Source organism: Brassica napus, chromosome C6 (genome assembly GCF_020379485.1).
Source record: "Brassica napus cultivar Da-Ae chromosome C6, Da-Ae, whole genome shotgun sequence".
Classification (NCBI taxonomy): Eukaryota; Viridiplantae; Streptophyta; class Magnoliopsida; order Brassicales; family Brassicaceae; genus Brassica; species Brassica napus.
In genome coordinates, this window is record NC_063449.1 from 38,092,299 (window position 1) to 38,113,931 (window position 21,633).

The following is a 21,633-nucleotide window of genomic DNA, read 5'->3' on the forward strand; positions in this document are numbered from 1 at the left end:
ACTTTCACATTATGACTTATGTTTTTACATAATATATTTTGCAGATTTTGGTTTCATTTTTAAAAAAAATCAACATTTGAATGTATGGTCTGATAAATTTCATTTCATATATTCCATATCTTCTGATGCTGTATCCATTTGTCCACAATGGGAAGTTGTTATGAAAAAAATAATGCAAGACATTCGTTTGAGCTTATTTAGTTTTAAATGCACTGCAGAAACTTAATTTTTCTAGTAACACTTGGTTTGTAGCAGTCCTTGTGAGAGACATGAATTCCTCCATCCCCTCTTACCATATGGCTTGCACCATTAATAAGTCCAAACACCAGGTCTATATGCTTCCTACAACAAACACACAAAGAACATGTAATAAAATAATTGACCCTAGACTTGCAGTAGCAGCTAGTGTACAAATATCATATGCGAGAAGAGCAGTACAGCACCAGTAATGCTCAAACATGCACTTACTCTGTAAGACCTGAATCAGTATCTTTGCCTAGGAAGCCGGAATGAGGGAAGTTGAAGATAGTTGGTCGAATCTTCTGCAGTTAAGATGAGGATGTAATGTAACTGCAATTTGGTTGCATAAACTCCACGTAAGAGGGAATCTCCACATGTCCTCAAAGTTCCAAGGTTTGAAAGGAAAAGATAAGAATGGATTGGATGAAGCGGAGAGATTTGGGGAGTTCGTCATCTATATTTATAGGATATAGATTCTCGTTGCTACTAAAACTGCAACACAAAGAACACAATACAAATCAGCCTCAATCAAACAATGAAGAAAACCACAGTGAGAATATACACAAACAAAGAAACTAAGGTAAGAAACAGAATTGTAAAATGCAACAAATCTTTAAAAACAGCCACAGAAATCATAAAATAAAATGCAACAAATCAACAATTTTGCAAGAGACAGAGATTAATATAGGCATATGTCAACCACAATAAGATAAAATGACAAACTTAACTTACAAATACAATAGATCTAGTGGCCTCCGAAGGAAAGTAAGTGGTGAAGAAGCCATTCAGTTTGGGTATAATATCAGCTCCGTCAAGGGATTGTCTTCGAGAAGGCTCGTTGCTAATACTTCTTCCTGAAAAAGGCAAAAATAGCAATTCTAACTAAAGCCTTGATACAAAAGGAGATAAAAGAAGAATTGAAGATATGGTTCGTAGATAACATTTATACCTTCAGTGCTTCAGATCTTGAAGCTGCACCAACACTGTTGGTCCAACAGCAAGAACAGCTCTCGCACAGTCTGTCTAGCAGTTCTTACGGCTCTGACTCTCCTCTACACTGCTGTGTGAACCTTAAGAAAGCTAGGAATGGTAACCACAAAATCCAACCTTCAAGTTTGATGCTTTAAACAATTATTCCAGCAAGAGAAGGCGTCTAACGTCCTGTATAAAGCTTTGATGTCAAAATCTAAAACTGATCAAAACAAAACCAACATAGGACAGTGTAGTTTGTTAAATGTTTACCACATAGGAAGTCGAAGTCAAGCATTGGTTGAACAGGAAGCTGCTTATAGTTGTAGAACAAAGCTTGTGTGGTCCGAGAGAACAGTTGTCCCGTTGCCATTTTGGGAAGAGCTCAAAAGGGAAAACTGTGAATCAAAACAGAAAAATGATCAGATCCAGAGTTTTAGTTAAACGAATAGACACCAGCAATGCAGGCTACAACTATAGTAAAAGTGTTCCTCTTTCAATGTTGAAGACTCGAATCAAAGACAAATTTGAAAAGTTAGCTACTTTACACCAATCGAACTCGGCCCTCGAGGATATCTATTTTAGAATCACCAACACGCAGATCTCATCATCGTTTACTACATTAACGAATCTAGAATTGCATAAAGTTTCGAACTTTACGCACTCTCATCGTAAATATCGTAATTTTGGTGTCAAATCGGAATCAAGACAGATGTAAAAGCTAGGAAAGAGAAAGCTCAGAAAGGAGAACGGACCTAGCCCTTGGCGAATCTAACCACCCTCATGGCGATCTCAACTCCAATTTCATCGTCATCAGCTGTTGTGCTTGTTTGGAGATTGAGGACTGTGCGTGAGGAAATATTTGGAGTAGGAGTTTATATAATGCTAGAAAGGAGGGTGTCGCTGTACAGAGAACCGAGACTCTGACGACGAATTGAAAGAGTCGGGTTCGATCTATGCATCTTAGATGAGATTTTAGGAAGCCGGGCCCGACATGGAATCTGACATGAGATAACTCCCAAGGGAAATAAAAAAAAGACACTGACAATCAAAATTGTCGAAATAAACAGTATAAAAAGGGATTGTTGTGTTTCTTAGATATTATTTCATTTTGCATCTGTTTTATAGAGGGAAAACGGGAAGTCGAAGAAAGATCTATGATTTCTGTTTTGAAGAAGGCAATAATGGATGAAGTTAATGGAATAAAAACTTGGAACAACTAAGAAGTGGGATGGAGAGAAACTGGAAAGACAACGAAAAGAGAGGAAAGAAGCCATCCTTCGGTTAGATTTTCTTTTGCTTAAGTGACATGGCACATTAAAACTGGAAAGACAACGTCTCATGCTTTTCTGTTAAGTATATCCCCTTTTATTACTTGTTTGATATAAATATAATAAATATGATATATAAACTTTTTAAATGTAGAAGCATTTATCTGCAGAGCAGTAATTTTGATTTATACATTGAATATATGGCAATACTTTAAGCATGATTGTGTTACCAAAAAAAAAAAAAAACTTTAAGCATGATTTGGTCGTTTACCACGAAAACTCCATAATCTACTTGTCTTTTTTTTTTGAACAACAATCTACTTGTCTATCATTAATCGATCCATTTTTAGAGAACTTATTAATTTAATCAATTTGTGTTCAAATCTTATTATTATTATTATTATTATTTTGTTTGAGAAACTCATTTTAATTCTCATTTTAATTTAATCATTTTAACTTACTCAATTGCTTAGACCAGCGATTTGGGAAGGATAATTGATCAAGATTGTGATATTGTGCATCATTTTTGTTTATTTGATGGAATATTTTGTTGTAGGCTAACAAGAGATAGAGTATCCACTACATTAACATATACAAACTCTATATGTAAATGCAAGATCGTTTGTGAACTGAATCTGTCAGCGTCACGGTCTGGCTACTTAACAACTCTCCTATCAAATGGTTGTTGCTGTTGAATTAGAGGAGCCTTCAACTTGTAAGGACCTGAAATAATCCTTCTCTGCGTTAGCCATTCTACTCTGGAACATGGTCCATTCCTTTTTGCATCTGTCCCTAACCTGCAAACACACACACACATATTCAAGTCGCTTGTTGCACAAGTTATGCGTTTCTCAACACGAGAGAGAAGTTTAAAAGGTTTGTTACCCCTTGCCATGGCGCTTTCCCGTCTGTTGCCTCACCCTACAGCAAGCAAAAGAGAAACAGAGTTTGAGCGAAGAAGTTAATGTCACATCAAGAAGAGAAGGGACATAGAGAGAGTTTACTTGGCTGCCAAGGGAAGGGACGGTTTGGTGAACGACCCACTGAGAATCTACTACACCTATCTTCTCATGTGCAGGCTGCATTTATACACAGTTTTGTCATACACAACAAACGAGATAACTACAACCAAGTAAACTTGTCTTCTGCATGACAAGAGAAAGCAAGATTCAAGTTGTCTCTTTCGTACCTCAACACATCTTCTGAGTGCAAAGTCAAGTCCCCAACCGTGAACCAAATCATTCTGTTTTATAACAGTTAAGGTCAGTCATATAAGTAAGACTGACAGAAATAGAGATCTAAAGGGAAGATGAATGAAGAAACAGATAATGAAATAAGGAACCTGGATCATGTGCCACACGCATCGCCAGGCGTCTCTTGAAAATACAGGAGCCATGATCTCCACGAATCTGCATTTGTCATTAACACAAAAATATTGATACTGCTCAGTTCATGTTACAGAGAAAAAACAACTCATAACAGGCATAGAGATAGGTTTCAACGTACCCAGCACATGGAGGGAGATGAGGATCTGAGCACCATCCAGGTTTTTCTTCTGTTATCCTGTTAATATTCAAAGCCCAAAATTTAGTAAAGATCCTTATGCAGAAAACTAAACATACCCAGAATCGTTTTGGTAAATCATACTTGTGGACTTCAAGATCTCCTCTTCTCTTTGTCATCTGCCATGTTAACCCCTTGTTTGGTTCCAAGCCAGGTTGAGAAATCTCCAGGCCATGCTTCTTCACAAGCTTTATGTACCTGGATAATATACTCAAGATGATGTCTTCGCAAAATAAAAAAAAAGAGAGAGACAGAAGCCGTGTAAAGGTAAATAAGAACTTACTCTTCTGCATTAAAATGCTCGACCCCAAGGTCTTCGTCCCAGATGAATATATAATCATATCTTGCTACAATATCAGGGTGCAAAAACCTCTTTGCATACCACCTAACATATTATACCATGAGAGTCAATAGTCATAAACATCACTAGAGTTATTCTCTACCATAAAGAATGGAAAAAGAGTTAGATACCATTTTGTCTGCTTCCTCACACTAATGTGTATAGCAGTCTTGGACCATTCAAACTCATCCCATTCAGTTACCCGGCCGTCATAATGAAACAAGACAATAGTGAAGTTCTCTGAAAACTGTTGAGAAGAGAATGAATCATATATGACGTGGTATTAAACGGCAAAGCATCAAACAGAGGGAATGGACTAACCTTCTTGACACAAGCATCGATATTTTCTTTCTGATTTATACCAACTGTAAACGTCACGAGGTATCTTGGTTGGCTGGTCAAATCCTGAAGAAGCAAAAAGAGCCAAATAAAACATACTATTTATCTGATCATTAATTTTAAACTTTCAGTAACATCAATACTGAACTGCAGCTAAAATTAATGGTGTGATGATACTAAAATTTAAATGAAAATATAAAGCATGGTTTGAGCACATACCTCATGCGGTAAGCCCCATAATCTGCGCAAATAGAAGTCTGATTCAGCTGCAATCATACCCGGTGGCAATCTTTCAGCGCCACGAGGATTTGAAGAAACCCATATCTGCAGAAAATTTCAGATATGAAACATGAAAATATGAACTTAAAAACTGTGTATCCAATCCAATACAACTAATCAAAAAAACACAGAAAGAAAAGGTTAACAACACATGTAATTAGTATATTGGTTATTTATGTTTGGCAAGGTGAAATCTAAATGACAAAACAATGTAAAACCACAAATAATTTATCTGTTAATTTGGTAACCTCAACTAATCCATCAACACATATCTTTGAGTCCAGCACTAATCAGACGTATGTAAGAACACTCAAACATGTTTTACACCATTGGGGAGACCTTAGAGTCTTATTTTTTGCATATTGAAGTATGAATGGGTAGGGTACACCAAACTTGTAAGAATAATGTTAAAAGTTCCAAAACATTGAAAGACATAATAAATAAAAGAGTGGAAGCATGCCTTTGATTTGTCAACTGGACCAGATGAGCTGCTGTCGTTACTCTTTGTTGATGACCAAGATTTATTACTATCTGGAGTTGCAATTGTGGAACCCTTTTCCTCTATATATGAGATACCGTTTGAAGGAAGAAAGTTTGTTGGGAGACTCACCTGAAATGTGAGAACAAAATCTTCCTAAGATAAACAATGGAAATATGTATAATAAACACACAAGCACAAGTAAATAAGGTTTTGATGCTACAAACCTTAGTGATTGATAATGATGGAAAAGATATTCCAATCAGAAATCCGAACATTACTCCGAAAAATGCAGTTGCGATGATCTTCATTCCATCTTTTGATTTCCTACTAATCGAACTGAAAAAAAAAACAAGAACAAAAAGTTGACTAAAGCTTCTATGCACCTCTCTGAATTCATCACATAGGCCCCTTCAAAGAAACGAGATGATTACCTGCGTGAAAAGATACCCATATCGTCTACAAACTTGTGATTGTAGATGCAGGAGTAAGTCACTGGGTTCCTCTCAGGCCTCCTGACAGTGAAGAAGCCAGGAACCTGATATTGTTTAACACCGTGAGTTGTGGTCTAAAGCAGCAGAAATGAGGTTTTTGAAGAAATACACACATGGTTAAACAGACTAGGATTGGACCCTTTTATATGTCAGATTTGGTCATCAACCACACTTTTTTTAAATGGTCAATAAAGTAAAGTCATTATCTTAGAACCTACACAGATGAATAGTACAATATAGTGCTTCTAAACAAACCATTGTGAAAAAGGCTTCAATACCAAACTATTGACCGACACCTAAATGAGAAAAATAAACCTAATAAAAGTCAAAACACAGAGACGTTTACTTCTATGAGATAATTCTCCAGTCGATGATCACAATTGCAAGCAAAATGCTAGGAAACAAGCAAGAAAATCATGTGCTTCCCCTTTGACAAACGCATAAACAAAACCTTAAACTACAAAGTCGTCGTAGAGAAATAAAAACAGAACACATTGCTTAGATTGCAAGACAAGAAAATAAAAATAAGACAGCTCATGTTCAGGGTGTATCAACTTTGATTTAGAGAATACTAGCCGTAAAATAATGTTGGAGGTTCTTCGAGAAACACGAATATCTAAATCAATTTCAGAGCATATATATAAGTGATTAAAGACTAAATAAGCGTGTTTCAACATCAAGAAAACGCAAACGTTACCCAAACCAATAGGCTAAATTCCTCAACATTTTTCTGGGCGATTAGTTACGACTGAACAAGAAATAAAAATTATAAATTTATAAACTTTAAAATCGAAAAGAACCTGGTTGAGTCAAAAGCACGAAAGAGATCGCGCGAGCACGAAAAAAATAGCTTCTTCTCACATACAAAATCTCTTGGCACAGAAATCAAAGGAAGAGGTGTTAAAACCCCCGTGATCGCCCGAAAAAAAAAACGTGAAGAGAAGAGGGGAAATTGCGTTTTTTAATTAAAAAAGGAGGTAATATTTTAACAATCTCTCAAAACGCTTATCGATAGTGCCTTCGTTTTCGTCGACCTGAGAAAATTCAAAAGCAGCGTAGGTTTTGGTTTGGTGACCCAAATGAATTGTTTTTTCTCGTGTTTATTTTAGGTGCGGGAGAACAACCGAAAAAGAAACTAAAAAGCTGGTTCAGGTTTTTTATTTTAAAATTAAATGTTTTCAAATTAGAACTGAAATTCCAAACGACAGGGTTTACTTTTGGCTAAGAAGTGTCCCGATTTGATTGGCTTAAACTCAAATGCGCGTAAAAGTAAGCACGACGATTTAAAGGACCGACACGACACGCACAACCGTACTACAGACGGTTTGATATCTGTGTAAACAAAAGCTACAAATTTCAGTTTTCATAAAAAAAAAAACAAGATGTGAATTACAGGAAAGCTAGATCTTCCGAAAATCACGCCAGAATTTTACCGGTTTCAATAGGATAAGATTTTGCTAGAAGAAAGCAACAAAACAAAACATTGTTACAGATGGTGAATGAAATTATTATTTCTAACCTTGAAGATATTTGTATGAATTGGTTGATTAATAAGAAAAGCCTTTATTTTGAGCACAATTGTTGTGTGTAATATTAGAGATTGGAATTTATGGCATTGCTATATTTTCCGGGATTTAAAGACCAATTAAGTTTGACTAATATGGGTTGCCAAACTATGAATTTACATTTCCATCTAGTTTTTGTCCACAACAAAAAGATAAGAGAGTTGCCAAACTTTCAATAAATAAATGTTGATTTCTTACCAAACTGATGAGTCCACTTTCTTTAATACGAGTTCTTTACTTTACTTGTTGATGTCCTTGTTTTATTACCGATTAATCATCTGAAATCTCAGGTCTGATAAAAAAATTTGGACACATAAAAAACGGTGAGATTAGAGACCGAAAAAATGATTGTAGGTTAAAAAAGATTTTTAGTTATAAAACTTCTCAAAAAATAAATCACAAAAAAATTCAATTATTTTAAGAATAAGGTTAGTTTCTTTCCATCTAAACTATCATTATAAATGTATAGATTTAACTTGAAAATTTTATTTGTTAAAACAATAATTGAAAGATTTTGTTAGGATTTTTAATGGAGTAGTTTTATTATTAAAACGTTAAAATATACTAATAATTGAGTTTCTCTGTCAACTCAATATTGAATTTAAAATTATATATTTACGATTGAATATTATAAATAAGTCAAAAATAATTAATGAAATTTTCATTATACTCTCGATCGCTATCTACTTGTTGGAAGAAAAAATATCCACAATTCGTATGTCGGAGTTTTCAATATTTGAATTGTCAGGAGGTCAGACTTTTTGACAAAAAAAAACAACAAAATGAGATTGAGATTGAGAATTTGAGATTGAGATTGGAAATGTGTTCTCTTCGTCCCTAAGTAAACTTACGATGAATTGTGACTGTGTTCGAATCTTTTCTTTATATAGAGGAAGAATAAAAAATATTATTGCTTACATAATGATTTATGTTAGTATCATTGCCATTCTACACAAAATTTCTGTAAATGCAGCATCTATTAATATGCAGTTGGAATATTAAGATCAAAACTGAGATTTAGTTTTGACTAGCTTATTAGTGATAAAAGCTGAAACTATATTCTAAAGGCTTTTTCACTTGATATTTGAAAGAAAGTAAAATTTCATTTTGTATTCAAATACGGAACACAAGCTACACAATTGAAAGAAGTACGTACCATTTTGCCTCTAGCAATTTTCACATTCAAGATTTATAAATTTCGTTTGGCAATACAAATGGCAAGGTTGTGTTTCTCGTTATACTATTAGATTAAGATCCGCGCCTTGCGCGGGATAAACATTATATATAAAAATTATTTTATGTATTATATGTTCTTAGATGTTATGAAATAATAAATATATATTGAATAATTAAAAGTCAGTAACTATTACATATATAATTAAATTGGTGCGAACGTATAAATCAATTTTATTAATCCAGACAATTTTTTAAAAAAATTGATAGGATATGTAATTAAATTTAAATGATATTAACAGACATAGTATATTTTTAATATTAATGTCTATTAAATGATGCTTTCTACTCATATGATTTTTTGATCATGTGCACCTTTAATAGCAAAAAAATTAAATTACTGATAACAAATTTTTTATTGTGGGATTAATAATATTAGTAATTTATAATTTAAAAACAATTATCAATGTTAGTTCAAAACTTTTATCAAAACAATTTTTTCAAAGTAAATTTTGAAATTAAAATATTTATTTATTCAATATGGTTTATAGTTTAATTTAGAATGATATATATACATATATATTTTAAATCTTAATGATTAATTAAATTAGACTTTTATTTATATGATTTTGTAATTATTTGTATTTTGTCATAACAAAAAGTTTAAACAATGGATCGCAAAATTTGAATGTGAGACTTTTAACAGTTTTAGTAATTTAAAGTCGTTTTTTAAAATTCAAAATATAACATATTCAGAAAAATCTAAATTTTTATAATATGGTTATTGTGATTTTTGTAAATTATTTTAATAGTTTAAAATTAAACAAATTTGATAGAAAATACATTATTTTTTTATCAGATCTTTATTATTCAAAATCATTAATTGTCATATATACTTTAGCCACATTAGGCAATTCCGTAATCTTTATTTAAAGAAATAATAAATGACATTAATAATAAATTTATGGTTAGTTTAATAAAAAGTTTATTATATTATTAAATTGACCAATATATTTCTCTAATTATTCTAAGAATCATTCTGATGATACCACGTGACTACAAAAAGAAGTCGTAATGTTTCACAAATAATAACAAATAATATATAGGGGATTACTTATTGTAATAACTATTTCTGTCACAAAGAGCTAAATATTTACGTTACAATACAATATGTCTAACTATGTAGACAAGACTCTTTGGGTTATGTACATATTAAGTTGTTATTACACGCTGATCAATGATAGCTCACAAACAATATACTATACATTGGCTTCACCACACATAGGCAGAGCAAATACACGAGGCTAATAAATTAACAAGGTATAGAGAGATGGAAATGGAATCTATGCTTCATTAGCTTCAGGTACTGCCGCCGTGAAGGTAGGAATCCATATCTCTACACGAGTACCGCCACCTGCTATGGCTGCATCAGGGATGCGAGGCGAGATAACCCTGATCACGCATCCGTAACTCTCCAGGATCTCTCGTGCCACGGTTAAACCCGCCACAAAGTTCCATGTCATATTGTCTTCGACCATGTTCTCCGACAAGAGTTCTGCTCCAAATGGCGTTAGCGAATGCATTTGCGTCTGCATCGATTAACATTTTCATGTTAATAAGCAATAAAGTGACATTTGCCCACTTTGTTTTCATATTAAACTGCTAAGCTTCCAGACATAAAAGCAGCAGAAAATGAGTTCGGTCTTGTTTTACCATATAGCGCATATCAGGACCATCGTCATCGATTACTACCAGACTCCCGCCAGCAGGAGCTCTGGTTGACAAAATTTCAACTTTTCCTCCAACATGAGTGCGCAACAGTGCACCTTCAATGAGGTTACTCAGAGCCTGCCTCAAAGCCGGTTCTTCAACAGCAACTTGCAGGGAGGCTGAGTTTTCGCCTAGCTCCACCACTCTTTGCTGAGTAAGGGCAAGCGGTCTCACAGTCTCGACCATATCTAAAAGGACGCTAGAGATGTCGCACGGTCTTCCTGACATAAATGAAAGAGATAAGCCCTCCCAAACGCTATAAACAAGACGTTAGGTTTTAATGTCTCTGAAGTTTATACCTTATGCTATGCGTTTGTAGGGGTGCCAGTGCCAGAGGTGGCATAGGCATTTCTGAATCATCAGATCCGGAACCTAGTGAGAGGCGTGTACTTGAGAGTTGTGACCCGTCAATGGGGTCCTTTTGTTCATAGTCACCGGAATAATTTGATCTCATTGTTTCATTATGCGTTTTGTTTATTTTCTTCAAGGCTTCTTCGTTGTGGCGGAATATATTAGCCTGTAAAACGAAATGGTTATGATGAATACATAACACAAAATGAACATACAATGGGTACCAAAAAATCAACAACACCTTTGTCAAGTGAACTGCATCCTGAAGTTCTTGAAGGGTATCTCTTATTTGTTCGCCTTGAACTATTAAGTCTTCCACAATATCATGTGAAATCTACAAGGTACCCAAACCCAAGTCAGTCATACAATGCAAAGACCAAGGGAGAATTACACTTCTCGTTGAATGTTAGAGCAAGGACCTGACTTCTCTTTGTGTGAGTTGAGAGCATTTTACTTAATGTCCTGATGGTAGAGAGCGGACTACGGATCTGCCCAAAATACAAGGAAGCAAACATCTCAATGTAAACTAAACAGAGACGCTAACATAAAGATCAATGTGTGTGGCTCGTTGTACCTGCTCAACTAGCTTACTCATCCTCACATTGTTTTGCCAAGATGACTGCTGAAGCAACATTGTTTTCTAAACACACAAATTTAAAAAGAACAATTAGGACTAAAGACAAACAAGCAACATCTTTAAATCCCCAAGGAGTGTAAGAACAACCTGATCCATGACATAAGCCATAGCAAGAGTCCGTGAAATATTAATAGCATATGATCTCTGCTCTGCAGTGAAAACCTTAACAGAGGGAAGTTTAACTTTAGGTGGTTTCGCATTAGCTGAACCAGGCAAAGCATAAGCTTCCTCAGGCGAAGGAAAATGCTTAAAACCGCCCTCCTCCTCCTCCTCCTCCTCCTCCACCACCTCTTCTGCTTCTACAGGTAACTCAGCAACCAAGAACCCAACAACAAACGGGTGTTTCACCATTGGAAACACTGCAGCTCTATGCTTGCTAACAACTTCAACCTATCATGTTAAAAAAAAAACAATCTTTACACAAATTTACAGAGAAACAAGAACACAAGAAACTAGATGGGGGTGGTCTAGTGGTAAGCGGACTTCGGGGAAACCCAGGTTCGAAGCTACTACACGGATGTGAAGCTATGCTTTAGTTGGCCTCGTTTAAATATCCGGAGAGAAAATCTACCCGTGGGCTACACCTACCCTTGGAAATTAGCCTGGACCCGGAAGATCCAGGTCATTAAGAAAACAAGAACACACTAAATAAGTCACATACTTGTTGACTAGAAAGCGAAGCTTCAGCGGCACGCAAACCAGCAGGGATACCAAAGTTGCCAACCAAGATCACAACGTCACCACCATTAACACTTGGATAACACGTGACACGACGAAGCTCCAAGCGATCCATCACGTAGCTACCAGCTGGTCTTACATATACCTAAAAACCAATAGAAGAAAAAAAGATTAAAAAAAACTTTGTAATCTTTTAATGGATTAAATAAAAAAGAAAAGAGAGAGAGAGAGAGAGACGCACGGAGAGGACAGCGTTAGGATCCACGATTCTACGAAAGAGATCCAACTGCTCGAGGCAAAGACGCTGAAAATCCGGACTCGGCAAGATGATCTTGTCCTTTTCGATCATCTGCGTGAACTCCACTGGAGTCGTCGAGGCTCCACGTATCGCGGAGGCGATGGCGGAGGCGGAGGTTACCGTGGTCTCTCCTCCTATGGAGCCTCCGGATTCGGAAGCTCCGTCGGAGACTGTTTGGTTCACGTAACGTAGACCGCGCGTGGGGAGAGTGAATATGGAAGATGAGGATGGTGATGAGGAGGCATTGGGGAGTTTAAGAGATGGATTTGAAGGTCTAGGGTTTGAGATTGGGTTAGGGAAGAGGAGGTTAGGGTTCGATGAGAGGAGTGTCTGAGATGCGATTGCGGAAAGAAGCATCACTACGGGAGATGAGAGTGGAGAGTGACTTGTGGCTGAGACTGAAACTCTGCGAGGAGGAAGACGATGCAATGATTATTGAGATTGCGAAGTAGACACAAGTGAGTAACTCTGAAACGGTGTCGTGTCCGCAGGTGGATCACTTGATAAAAACCAAACTGAACCAAATTGGAACTCAATCGAACCGACCCAAACCAAACCGAACTGAATTTCAAAGGATTTTAAATTATTCATATATTTTTATAAAACCTAGCCGACGACTGAATTTATCCATGATGACTTTCTGCATTAGCTGGAATGATTTTTGCAAACAGGCCGGCCCTGAGATTTATGGGTTGTAGACGGTTTTTAAAAAATTTTAGCTAAAAATTTTTTTGGTAAATTTGGAGGCATAAAAAAAAAATTTGGAGTTTTTTTCTATGTAATTTTTTCCAAAATTTTTGGAGGTCTAATGCCAATGTTTCGTTAAGCTTTGCTCAGGAGCGGCTGCAAATAAACTAGGTGACTATATAATCCTGCTTTTTAGAAATTGAAATTGACGATTTTAAGAAAGCTGACAAATGGAATAATTGTTTTAAAAAATTCTATAGACGAATAGCCAAGGTCCATCCTAATGTAAAATGCGATTGCTAAAAACAACAAATGGAGAGATTCCTTCTGAGTATTTGAAAAGGTAACTCAAACTTCATATTTATCAAATGATTCAGTAACTGCTCAAACAGTCTAGTCCTGCTAAAACACAAAGCATAAGAGAAAAGGATCACACATGATACAACACATCTACTGAAGTTCAAAACTGATGTCACCTAAAACAAGAATAATACAAGTACATAAAATTTCATAGGAATTTAAATTAAAATATATAAATGTTATTTTTTTTTTACTTTTTATAGACTACATTATCAATATTTTTTATTTTAACATTTAGATCTTGATATTTGAATTAGTTCTTATCGAGTATGGAACTAAACTATTTTCTATCTCAAAAACATTTGTGGTCATTCTACTTGGTTGTGGATTAGTTCGGTTTTAAACTATTTTTTTATATCTCAAAATATATTTGGTTAAGAGATAAATTTCATAGAAAAATGGTGGTAGTGGTTTATGAGATTGGGTTAGGGAGGAGGAGGTTTGGTTCGATGAGAGGAGTGTCTGAGATGCGATTGCGGAAGAAGCATCACTACGGGAGATGAGAGTGGAGAGTGACTTGTGGCTGAGACAAACTCTGCGAGGAGGAAGACGATGCAATGATTATTGAGATTGCGAAGTAGACACAAGTGAGTAACTCTGAAGGGTGTCGTGTCCGCAGGTGGATCACTTGATAAAAACCAAACTGAACCAAATTGGAACTCAATCGAACCGACCCAAACCAAACCGAACTGAATTTCAAAGGATTTTAAATTATTCATATATTTTTATAAAACCTAGCCGACGACTGAATTTATCCATGATGACTTTCTGCATTAGCTGGAATGATTTTTGCAAACAGGCCGGCCCTGAGATTTATGGGTTGTAGACGGTTTTTAAAAAATTTTAGCTAAAAATTTTTTTGGTAAATTTGGAGGCATAAAAAAAAAATTTGGAGTTTTTTTCTATGTAATTTTTTCCAAAATTTTTGGAGGTCTAATGCCAATGTTTCGTTAAGCTTTGCTCAGGAGCGGCTGCAAATAAACTAGGTGACTATAATCCTGCTTTTTAGAAATTGAAATTGACGATTTTAAGAAAGCTGACAAATGGAATAATTGTTTTAAAAAATTCTATAGACGAATAGCCAAGGTCCATCCTAATGTAAAATGCGATTGCTAAAAACAACAAATGGAGAGATTCCTTCTGAGTATTTGAAAAGGTAACTCAAACTTCATATTTATCAAATGATTCAGTAACTGCTCAAACAGTCTAGTCCTGCTAAAACACAAAGCATAAGAGAAAAGGATCACACATGATACACACATTACTGAAGTTCAAAACTGATGTCACCTAAAACAAGAATAATACAAGTACATAAAATTTCATAGGAATTTAAATTAAAATATATAAATGTTATTTTTTTTTTACTTTTTATAGACTACATTATCAATATTTTTTATTTTAACATTTAGATCTTGATATTTGAATTAGTTCTTATCGAGTATGGAACTAAACTATTTTCTATCTCAAAAACATTTGTGGTCATTCTACTTGGTTGTGGATTAGTTCGGTTTTAACTATTTTTTTATATCTCAAAATATATTTGGTTAAGAGATAAATTTCATAGAAAAATGGTGGTAGTGGTTTATGAAATTATTATGAGGAGACTTTTGAGACAAGTGGTCCAATTCTTTGACGATAGGGAGCGGAAGATTAAGAGAAGTCAACCGAACCCGACGAGTTGAAGCAAGATTTGCTAAGCCACAACCCCACTAAAGTGTTTTTTTTTTCCTTCTTCTTCTTCTTCTTCTTCTTCTTCTACTTAAAGGGAATCAGTGAAGCATACATACATCATACAACCCATTACTTACAACACAAACTTAAAAAGGAAAGATACGATGATCCGAAACCATTGTTATTTCTTTTGTGGTATCGTTACCATATATTTCTCACTCCTGATTCGCGCCCTTGCTTCTCCCACGCTCCACTTTAATTGCCGCAACGACCAGAGGGATGCTCTCCTGGAATTCAGAGACGAGTTTCCACCGACTGATGACTCAAACCTAAGCTCGTGGAACAAGAGCAGTGATTGCTGTCTTTGGAATGGTGTCACATGCAACGATAAATCTGGCCAGGTGATATCCCTCGGCCTTCACGACACATCTCTAAATAGCTCTTTGAAAACTAATAGTAGCCTTTTTAGACTCCACTATCTCCGTCACCTGAACCTTGCGGGTTGCGATCTCCGAGGTGAGATTCCAGGGTTAATAGGCAATCTGAACCATCTAAGATACCTTAGCCTTGATTATAACTATCTCATAGGAGTTATTCCTATTTCAATAGGAAACCTTTCCCGTCTCACAAATCTTGAACTTTTCGCTAATGATTTGGAAGGTGAAATTCCTAGCTACTTCTATCGGAAACCTAAACGAGCTAAGGGTCATGTCACTTGACCACAACTCTTTAGGTGGCAATATTCCTATTTGGTTCACCAATTTAACCAAGCTTTCTCAGTTTAGCCTCCGCTCTAATAACTTCACATCCACGCTTCCACTGGACATGAGTGGATTCCACAACTTGGAGTTGTTTGATGTTGCTTACAACTCATTTCTGGGACCTTTCCCTAAATCCTTGTTCTCCCTTCCTCTGTTACAGTCTGTTGATTTGGGAGTAAACCAATTCATGGGACCTATAGAGTTTGTGAATACATCTTCATCTAAGCTTCAGTTTTTAAGTCTCCATTCCCGGAGTCAATATCTAAATTTCTCAACCTCAGACGGTTGTATTTTAGCCAAAACAATTTCACTGGTCCAGTCCCTAAATCTATGTCAAAGTTAGTTGACCTCAACGATTTACAACTTTCCAACAACAAGTTGGAAGGTGAAGTACCCGGGTTTCTTATGGAGAATGAACACAATGATGATTTCTCACAATTCTTTCAGTAGTTTCGAGAAATTTTCACGAGAATCATCGATCCAAATGTTGGATCTGAGTTCAAATTCATTCCGAGGACCATTTCCAAATTGGATCTGCAAGCTTAAATGGTTGAGCGTATTAGATTTGTCTAACAATCTCTTCAACGGCTCGATTCCTACGTGTTTAAGGAACTCCATTGTTTATCTTTTGGACCTGAGTCTGCGCAACAATAGTTTCAGCGGAGTTCTTCCAGATATATTTGATGGTGTTACCAGTCTACGGCTATTCGATGTTAGTCAAAACCAGCTGGAAGGAAAATTTCCAAAGTCTTTGATTCATTGCAAATCCCTGCAACTTGTGAATGTGGGAGGCAACAAAATCAAGGACACATTTCCATCTTGGCTTGGATCTCTACCATCATTAAACGTTCTCAGTCTCAGATCAAACAAGTTCTATGGGCGGTTGTATCATCCTCATGTGTCCATTGGGTTTCAGAGTCTAAGAGTGGTTGATGTTTCACATAATGACTTCACTGGAACTCTCCCACCTCACTATTTTTCCAGCTGGCGTGAAATGACCATGTTAAACCAAGGAACTGACTACATGGTGAATTTCATGAAGGGCTCACGCTACATGCTGTTATTCCCGGAATCAATCTTCCGCTCAATGGAAATGGTTATTAAAGGAGTAGAGACGAACTTTGAGCGAATCCGACAGGATTTTAGAGCCATTGATTTTTCTGGAAACAAAATCTATGGAAAAATCCCTGAATCCATTGGCTTCTTGAAGGAATTACGTCTTCTCAACTTGTCCGGTAACGCCTTCACAAGCGATATCCCACGATCCTTGGCAAATTTGACAGACCTCGAGGCGTTAGACCTCTCGAGTAATAAGTTGTCAGGTCAAATCCCTCAAGATTTTAGTAAACTATCTTTTCTTTCATACGTGAATTTTTCCCATAATCTTCTCCAAGGTCCAGTTCCACGTAGCACACAGTTTCAAAGACAGAAATGTTCTTCATTCTTGGACAACCCTGGACTCTATGGCCTCGAAGAAATATGCGGAGAAAGACATGTCCCGAGTCCTACATCACAGCAAGCCGTGAAATACTCAGAGGCAAAAGAACGAATGATCAATTGGGTTGCAGCTGCAATAGCCTATGGACCTGGAATATTATGTGGATTGGTGATTGGACATATCTTCACTTCACACAATCAGGAATGGTTCCCCAAAAATTTAGGTTGATGAAAACTCAGATTCACCACAAATGCTCGATAAGCCCATCTACTGCAGTATATCTAATAAATATTTGTAAGGCATATCTTGTCCAACTTACTGGTCGTACTTATACTGTGTTTTCCCAGAAGTGTTCTCCAAAAGACTAGTTTGCGTTTGTAACTTTTCTATTTAATGTTTTTTTTTTTTCTGTAATAAACGTATACGGTGGTGTAGTATTCAATATATATTGGCTTAAAAATGTAATACCGGAACTTCATCCTACTTCAAATCTTAAATTTTCGGTAGCCTTTTGTGAAAGCTCTTCTTCCTTCTCTGATATCCACTCGTGTATACCTCCTTCTTTTCATACATTACTCTTTGATTCTCCTATAGGCCACAGTCGATCATACTCACGGTTTATAATTTGGGTCGGAGAAACTTAAAAGGTTACACTAATTTAAATCCATTATAGAATAAGATCAGACAGTGAAGATCATAAGTTCATAACCAATGCCGACAACTGATAAAATCGGACTCTGGTATTGGCAGTCAATACAGTTTTGAATTTTGATAACCCATTTGTTAACAATGTGGTAAAATGTGCTAGGTTATAATGGATCAGTGATTTAACCATGTGTTCCATCAATTTTTTTTTTCTTTTTTGAAAAGAGCCTTCGAAAACAACGAAAGTAAGCCAAAATTAAATGTGTGATATGTAATTGCATTCGTAACTTATTAATCAGTAAAAATGAGATATGCTCATTTTATTATTCTTTGTTATGTAGTTTTTATAATTAAAACATATTCTCAAATATTTGAAAACAGTTTGATGGTTAGGTGTTTGTTTGACTTAATTGTCAACTAATTTTGTTTGACTATTGGTGGCGGTGGACGCACTAACAACAATGGTACGGGGTCACGTGTCCTCTACTGATTTTTATTTTTTCTTAACTAACATAAATTAATTTGATGAACTATTGTTAGTTTACCGAAGAAAATTGAAAATGTGCTCCCATCAAATTTTTTTTACTGTTTCAAATATTGTGCCCCGATTAGAAACGTTTCTAGATCCACCCCTAGGTGGCACATCTGTTGAGATTTTTGTGAATGGTTGGCATGAGAACATGATTAATGGAGAGTTCTTATGGTGGAGTTCTTAACGGAATATAAGAAATTTAAGGGCTGGTTCTTAGTTTTTTTAGTTAAAAGTTAAGAGACTCTTTATTATATTCCGATAAGAACTTCACTCTAAGAATCTCCATTAATCATGCTCTAAATACAAACTGTTTGTTCAAATGTCAAATAAAACTGAAGTTGATCATTTTTGGTAAATACTCTTCATGCGTTTTCTGAAGTACAAAATTTTGTTTTGTTTTTGTATAGTTATCCAAATAGCCAACCATAATATCAAATTAAAAAAAAAAAAGATGAATTCTCATCTATATCGTTAAGAGATATTTTGGAGGGCTTTTTGCAAAATTGACCTACAACTTAAAGTCAAACACAAAACTAACTTCTTTTTTTTTTGAAAATTGGTTTTGCCCTATTCACCCCACAAGTTCATATAATTTACGAAAATGCCATCAATTTTTTTTTTCCTTTTTTTTTCGAAAATGACATCTTTACTCTCTCACCCTCATCATCTTCAAGTAATTACAAGATTGTCATTGTCATCAATACCACAACCACCATGAACAACCAATTTGAAGCTCTTAATGCTCCCAAAATCGATTTACCCTTCTTCTTTTTCCATTCTTGTGAACTAAACACAACATATCTCTCACTTTCTCTCCACAACGAGCTAAAAAACCCAAGATTTTGATTCTAAATTTTTTATGGTTCATAGAGTCATAGAAGCTAACGATTCTGGGTGGGTGACTTTTGTTTGTGATTCTGTGTGCTTGGAGAAGCCTTATGTATGCTAAGGAACTTATCTCACCAATTTAAGGTATGACATCGAGTTTTTTTCCAGATCTGTTCGTCAGACGACTTACTTGGGAAGTCGTCTGGCTGTAGACGACTTAACTGGAAGTCGTCTGGCTGTAGACGACTTACCTGGAAGTCGTCTGGTCAACGCAAAGGTTATTTTTGCAATTGACTTTGAAATCTGTAACCTGAGACGACTGAAAGTTAAGTCGTCTACTATTGTTTGGTTTCAAAAAAATTTCCAAAGAACCTAGACGACTTACATTTCAGTTGTCATAGGTTAGTTTTGCATTTGACTGGATAATTACAGAAGTTTGACTTCCCCAGATGACTTACATTTCAGTCGTCTGTCGAAAATTAAAATAATAATATTTTTTTTAAAAGTAAACGACTTATAATTAAGTAGTCATAGGTTAGTTTTGCAATTGAAAAAAAAACTTCAAGATTTAATTATATACAGACGACTTATAATTCAGTCGTCCACGAGACGACTGAAATGTAAGTCGTCCAGGATTTACGAGGTTTGACCAGAATCTCGGAAAAAAATCCTCGACGACTTACAAGTAAGTCGTCTGGTGGATGACTGAATTATAAGTCGTCTGTGTATAATTAAATCTTGAAGTTTTTTTTTCAATTGCAAAACTAACCTATAACCCATTGGACTTTTAAAAAAAAATTATTATTTTAATTTTCACTAGACGACTGAAATGTAAGTCGTCGAGAAAAGTCAAACTTCTGAAATAATCCAGTCAAATGCAAAACTAACCTATACGACTGAAATGTAAGTCGTCTAGCTTTTTTGGAGTTTTTTTTTAACCAAACAATAGTAGACGACTTATTTTTCAGTCGTCCGAAATAACAGATTTCAAAGTCAATTGCAAAAATAACCTCTGCGTTGACCAGACGACGTATAGTTTAGTCGTCTGGACAACTTAGATTGAAGTCGTCCGCGTCTTCTCCGCTAGTTTTTAAGTCTTCTATGTTAGTTTTTGAATAACTTGTATTTTTAAGAGTGATAAGTAACTTCAAGATATATATGTAAAACTCATATTTACAAAATATGTTCTCTCCCTTAGTTTTACTAAATTTGACTAAGTTTTTCAACGCAAACTTATAAAAAAATATGATATGCTTTGACTAGTTACTATTGTTTGTTTCTATCTCTTAAGTATTATTTTTATAGACAATAATGATGACTATTGTTATGAGTTGGAAGAAGGGTTAAATGCTTCTCAAAATGTTGTATCAATATGAAGCTACCAACATTCTTGTTTATTAAGATGAGAAAAGGTCATTGGAGTTTATTATTGCATATGAGAGATCCAAAGATAAGAAAAAAGCTACTGAAGTCTATTATTTCATTGATTTGTAAATGTGTAAACACATTGTTAGCACATTTAATACATCTTGGAAAACATTATTACTGATTTTACAAAAAATTCACAACTAAAAGAGTAGACATGCAATTCACAAAATAGACCACAAACAAAACTATTATAGATCATTCCTCTACAAAGACAAGCTTGGATTCCACTTGAGTAGACAAGACCAGACGACTTTTAAGAAGTCCAGACGACTTCTAAGAAGTCCAGACGACTTCCAGGAAGTCCAGACGACTTCCAGGAAGTTCAGACGACTTTGTCAGAAGACTTTTAGGAAGTTCAGACGACTTCCAGACGACTTTACAGGAAGTCCAGACGACTTTTAGGAAGTCCAGACGACTTTCAGACGACTTCCGGACGACTTCCAGACGACTTTCAGACGACTTTCAGACGACTTCCAGACGACTTCCAGACGACTAACAAGTAAGTCATCCCAGAAGTCTTCCAGATCTGAAAAACATGCATATTAAATCCAGATTTGAAAAACCTGCATATTCAAAAACGTTCAAATGGCTTAAAAACAGAAAAATGAGTGGAAGATTTGATAAATCTACCTTTACAGAACACACAAAAATACATATCTAAATATAATAGATCTACCTTTAAATTTGTGGAAGATGAGTACCATCTAATTAAAAACCTGCAAAAAAGATAGATTAGTAAGAAAGACATGAGACAAAACTGAAAAATTCATATAAATTTTGGTGTTTTCAAGTCAAAGAGATTAGAGTGGGTTTGGAGAGTTTTAGTTTGGGAAAAAAG

General features: G+C 35.4%; 2 protein-coding genes, 1 long non-coding RNA gene and 1 pseudogene across 7 annotated transcripts; 1 reads left to right on the forward strand and 3 right to left on the reverse strand.

The window, feature by feature from the left end:
• Positions 1-90: 90 nt before the first annotated feature.
• Positions 91-2,444, reverse strand: LOC106404642. The gene is made up of 6 exons (XR_001281052.3): positions 1,965-2,444; positions 1,483-1,607; positions 1,190-1,401; positions 973-1,094; positions 469-732; positions 91-342 (listed from the first exon to the last, which is right to left on the reverse strand). It is a non-coding gene; the product is annotated as an uncharacterized LOC106404642 (long non-coding RNA).
• Positions 2,445-2,993: 549 nt separating this feature from the next.
• LOC106402694 lies at positions 2,994-7,590 on the reverse strand. 4 transcript variants are annotated; one of them, XM_022703959.2, is made up of 15 exons: positions 7,493-7,590; positions 5,914-6,017; positions 5,707-5,818; positions 5,462-5,611; positions 4,942-5,046; positions 4,705-4,788; positions 4,515-4,630; positions 4,327-4,428; positions 4,128-4,241; positions 3,987-4,043; positions 3,823-3,889; positions 3,670-3,723; positions 3,485-3,559; positions 3,366-3,401; positions 2,994-3,277 (listed from the first exon to the last, which is right to left on the reverse strand). In XM_022703959.2, the coding sequence occupies exons 2-15, from the start codon at positions 5,931-5,933 to the stop codon at positions 3,155-3,157; spliced, it is 1,215 nt and encodes a 404-aa protein (XP_022559680.1). In that variant the 5' UTR covers positions 5,934-6,017; positions 7,493-7,590; the 3' UTR covers positions 2,994-3,154. The 4 variants fall into 4 exon arrangements, with proteins under 4 accessions (XP_022559680.1, XP_013698932.1, XP_048616114.1 ...); XM_013843478.3 differs by lacking the exon at positions 7,493-7,590 and adding an exon at positions 6,774-7,106; XM_048760157.1 differs by lacking the exon at positions 7,493-7,590 and adding an exon at positions 6,671-6,693.
• Positions 7,591-9,786: 2,196 nt separating this feature from the next.
• On the reverse strand, positions 9,787-12,905 carry LOC106406254 (chloroplast sensor kinase, chloroplastic). Of its 2 annotated transcripts, XM_013846881.3 has the most exons (9): positions 12,389-12,902; positions 12,131-12,292; positions 11,557-11,859; positions 11,407-11,472; positions 11,252-11,320; positions 11,074-11,166; positions 10,781-10,998; positions 10,425-10,698; positions 9,787-10,300 (listed from the first exon to the last, which is right to left on the reverse strand). In XM_013846881.3, the coding sequence occupies exons 1-9, from the start codon at positions 12,800-12,802 to the stop codon at positions 10,055-10,057; spliced, it is 1,845 nt and encodes a 614-aa protein (XP_013702335.1). In that variant the 5' UTR covers positions 12,803-12,902; the 3' UTR covers positions 9,787-10,054. The 2 variants fall into 2 exon arrangements, with proteins under 2 accessions (XP_013702335.1, XP_048616115.1); XM_048760158.1 differs by lacking the exon at positions 9,787-10,300 and having other exon boundaries at positions 10,425-10,702; positions 12,389-12,905.
• Positions 12,906-15,118: 2,213 nt separating this feature from the next.
• Positions 15,119-17,872, forward strand: LOC106403136 (annotated as a pseudogene).
• The last annotated feature ends 3,761 nt before the right edge of the window (positions 17,873-21,633 follow it).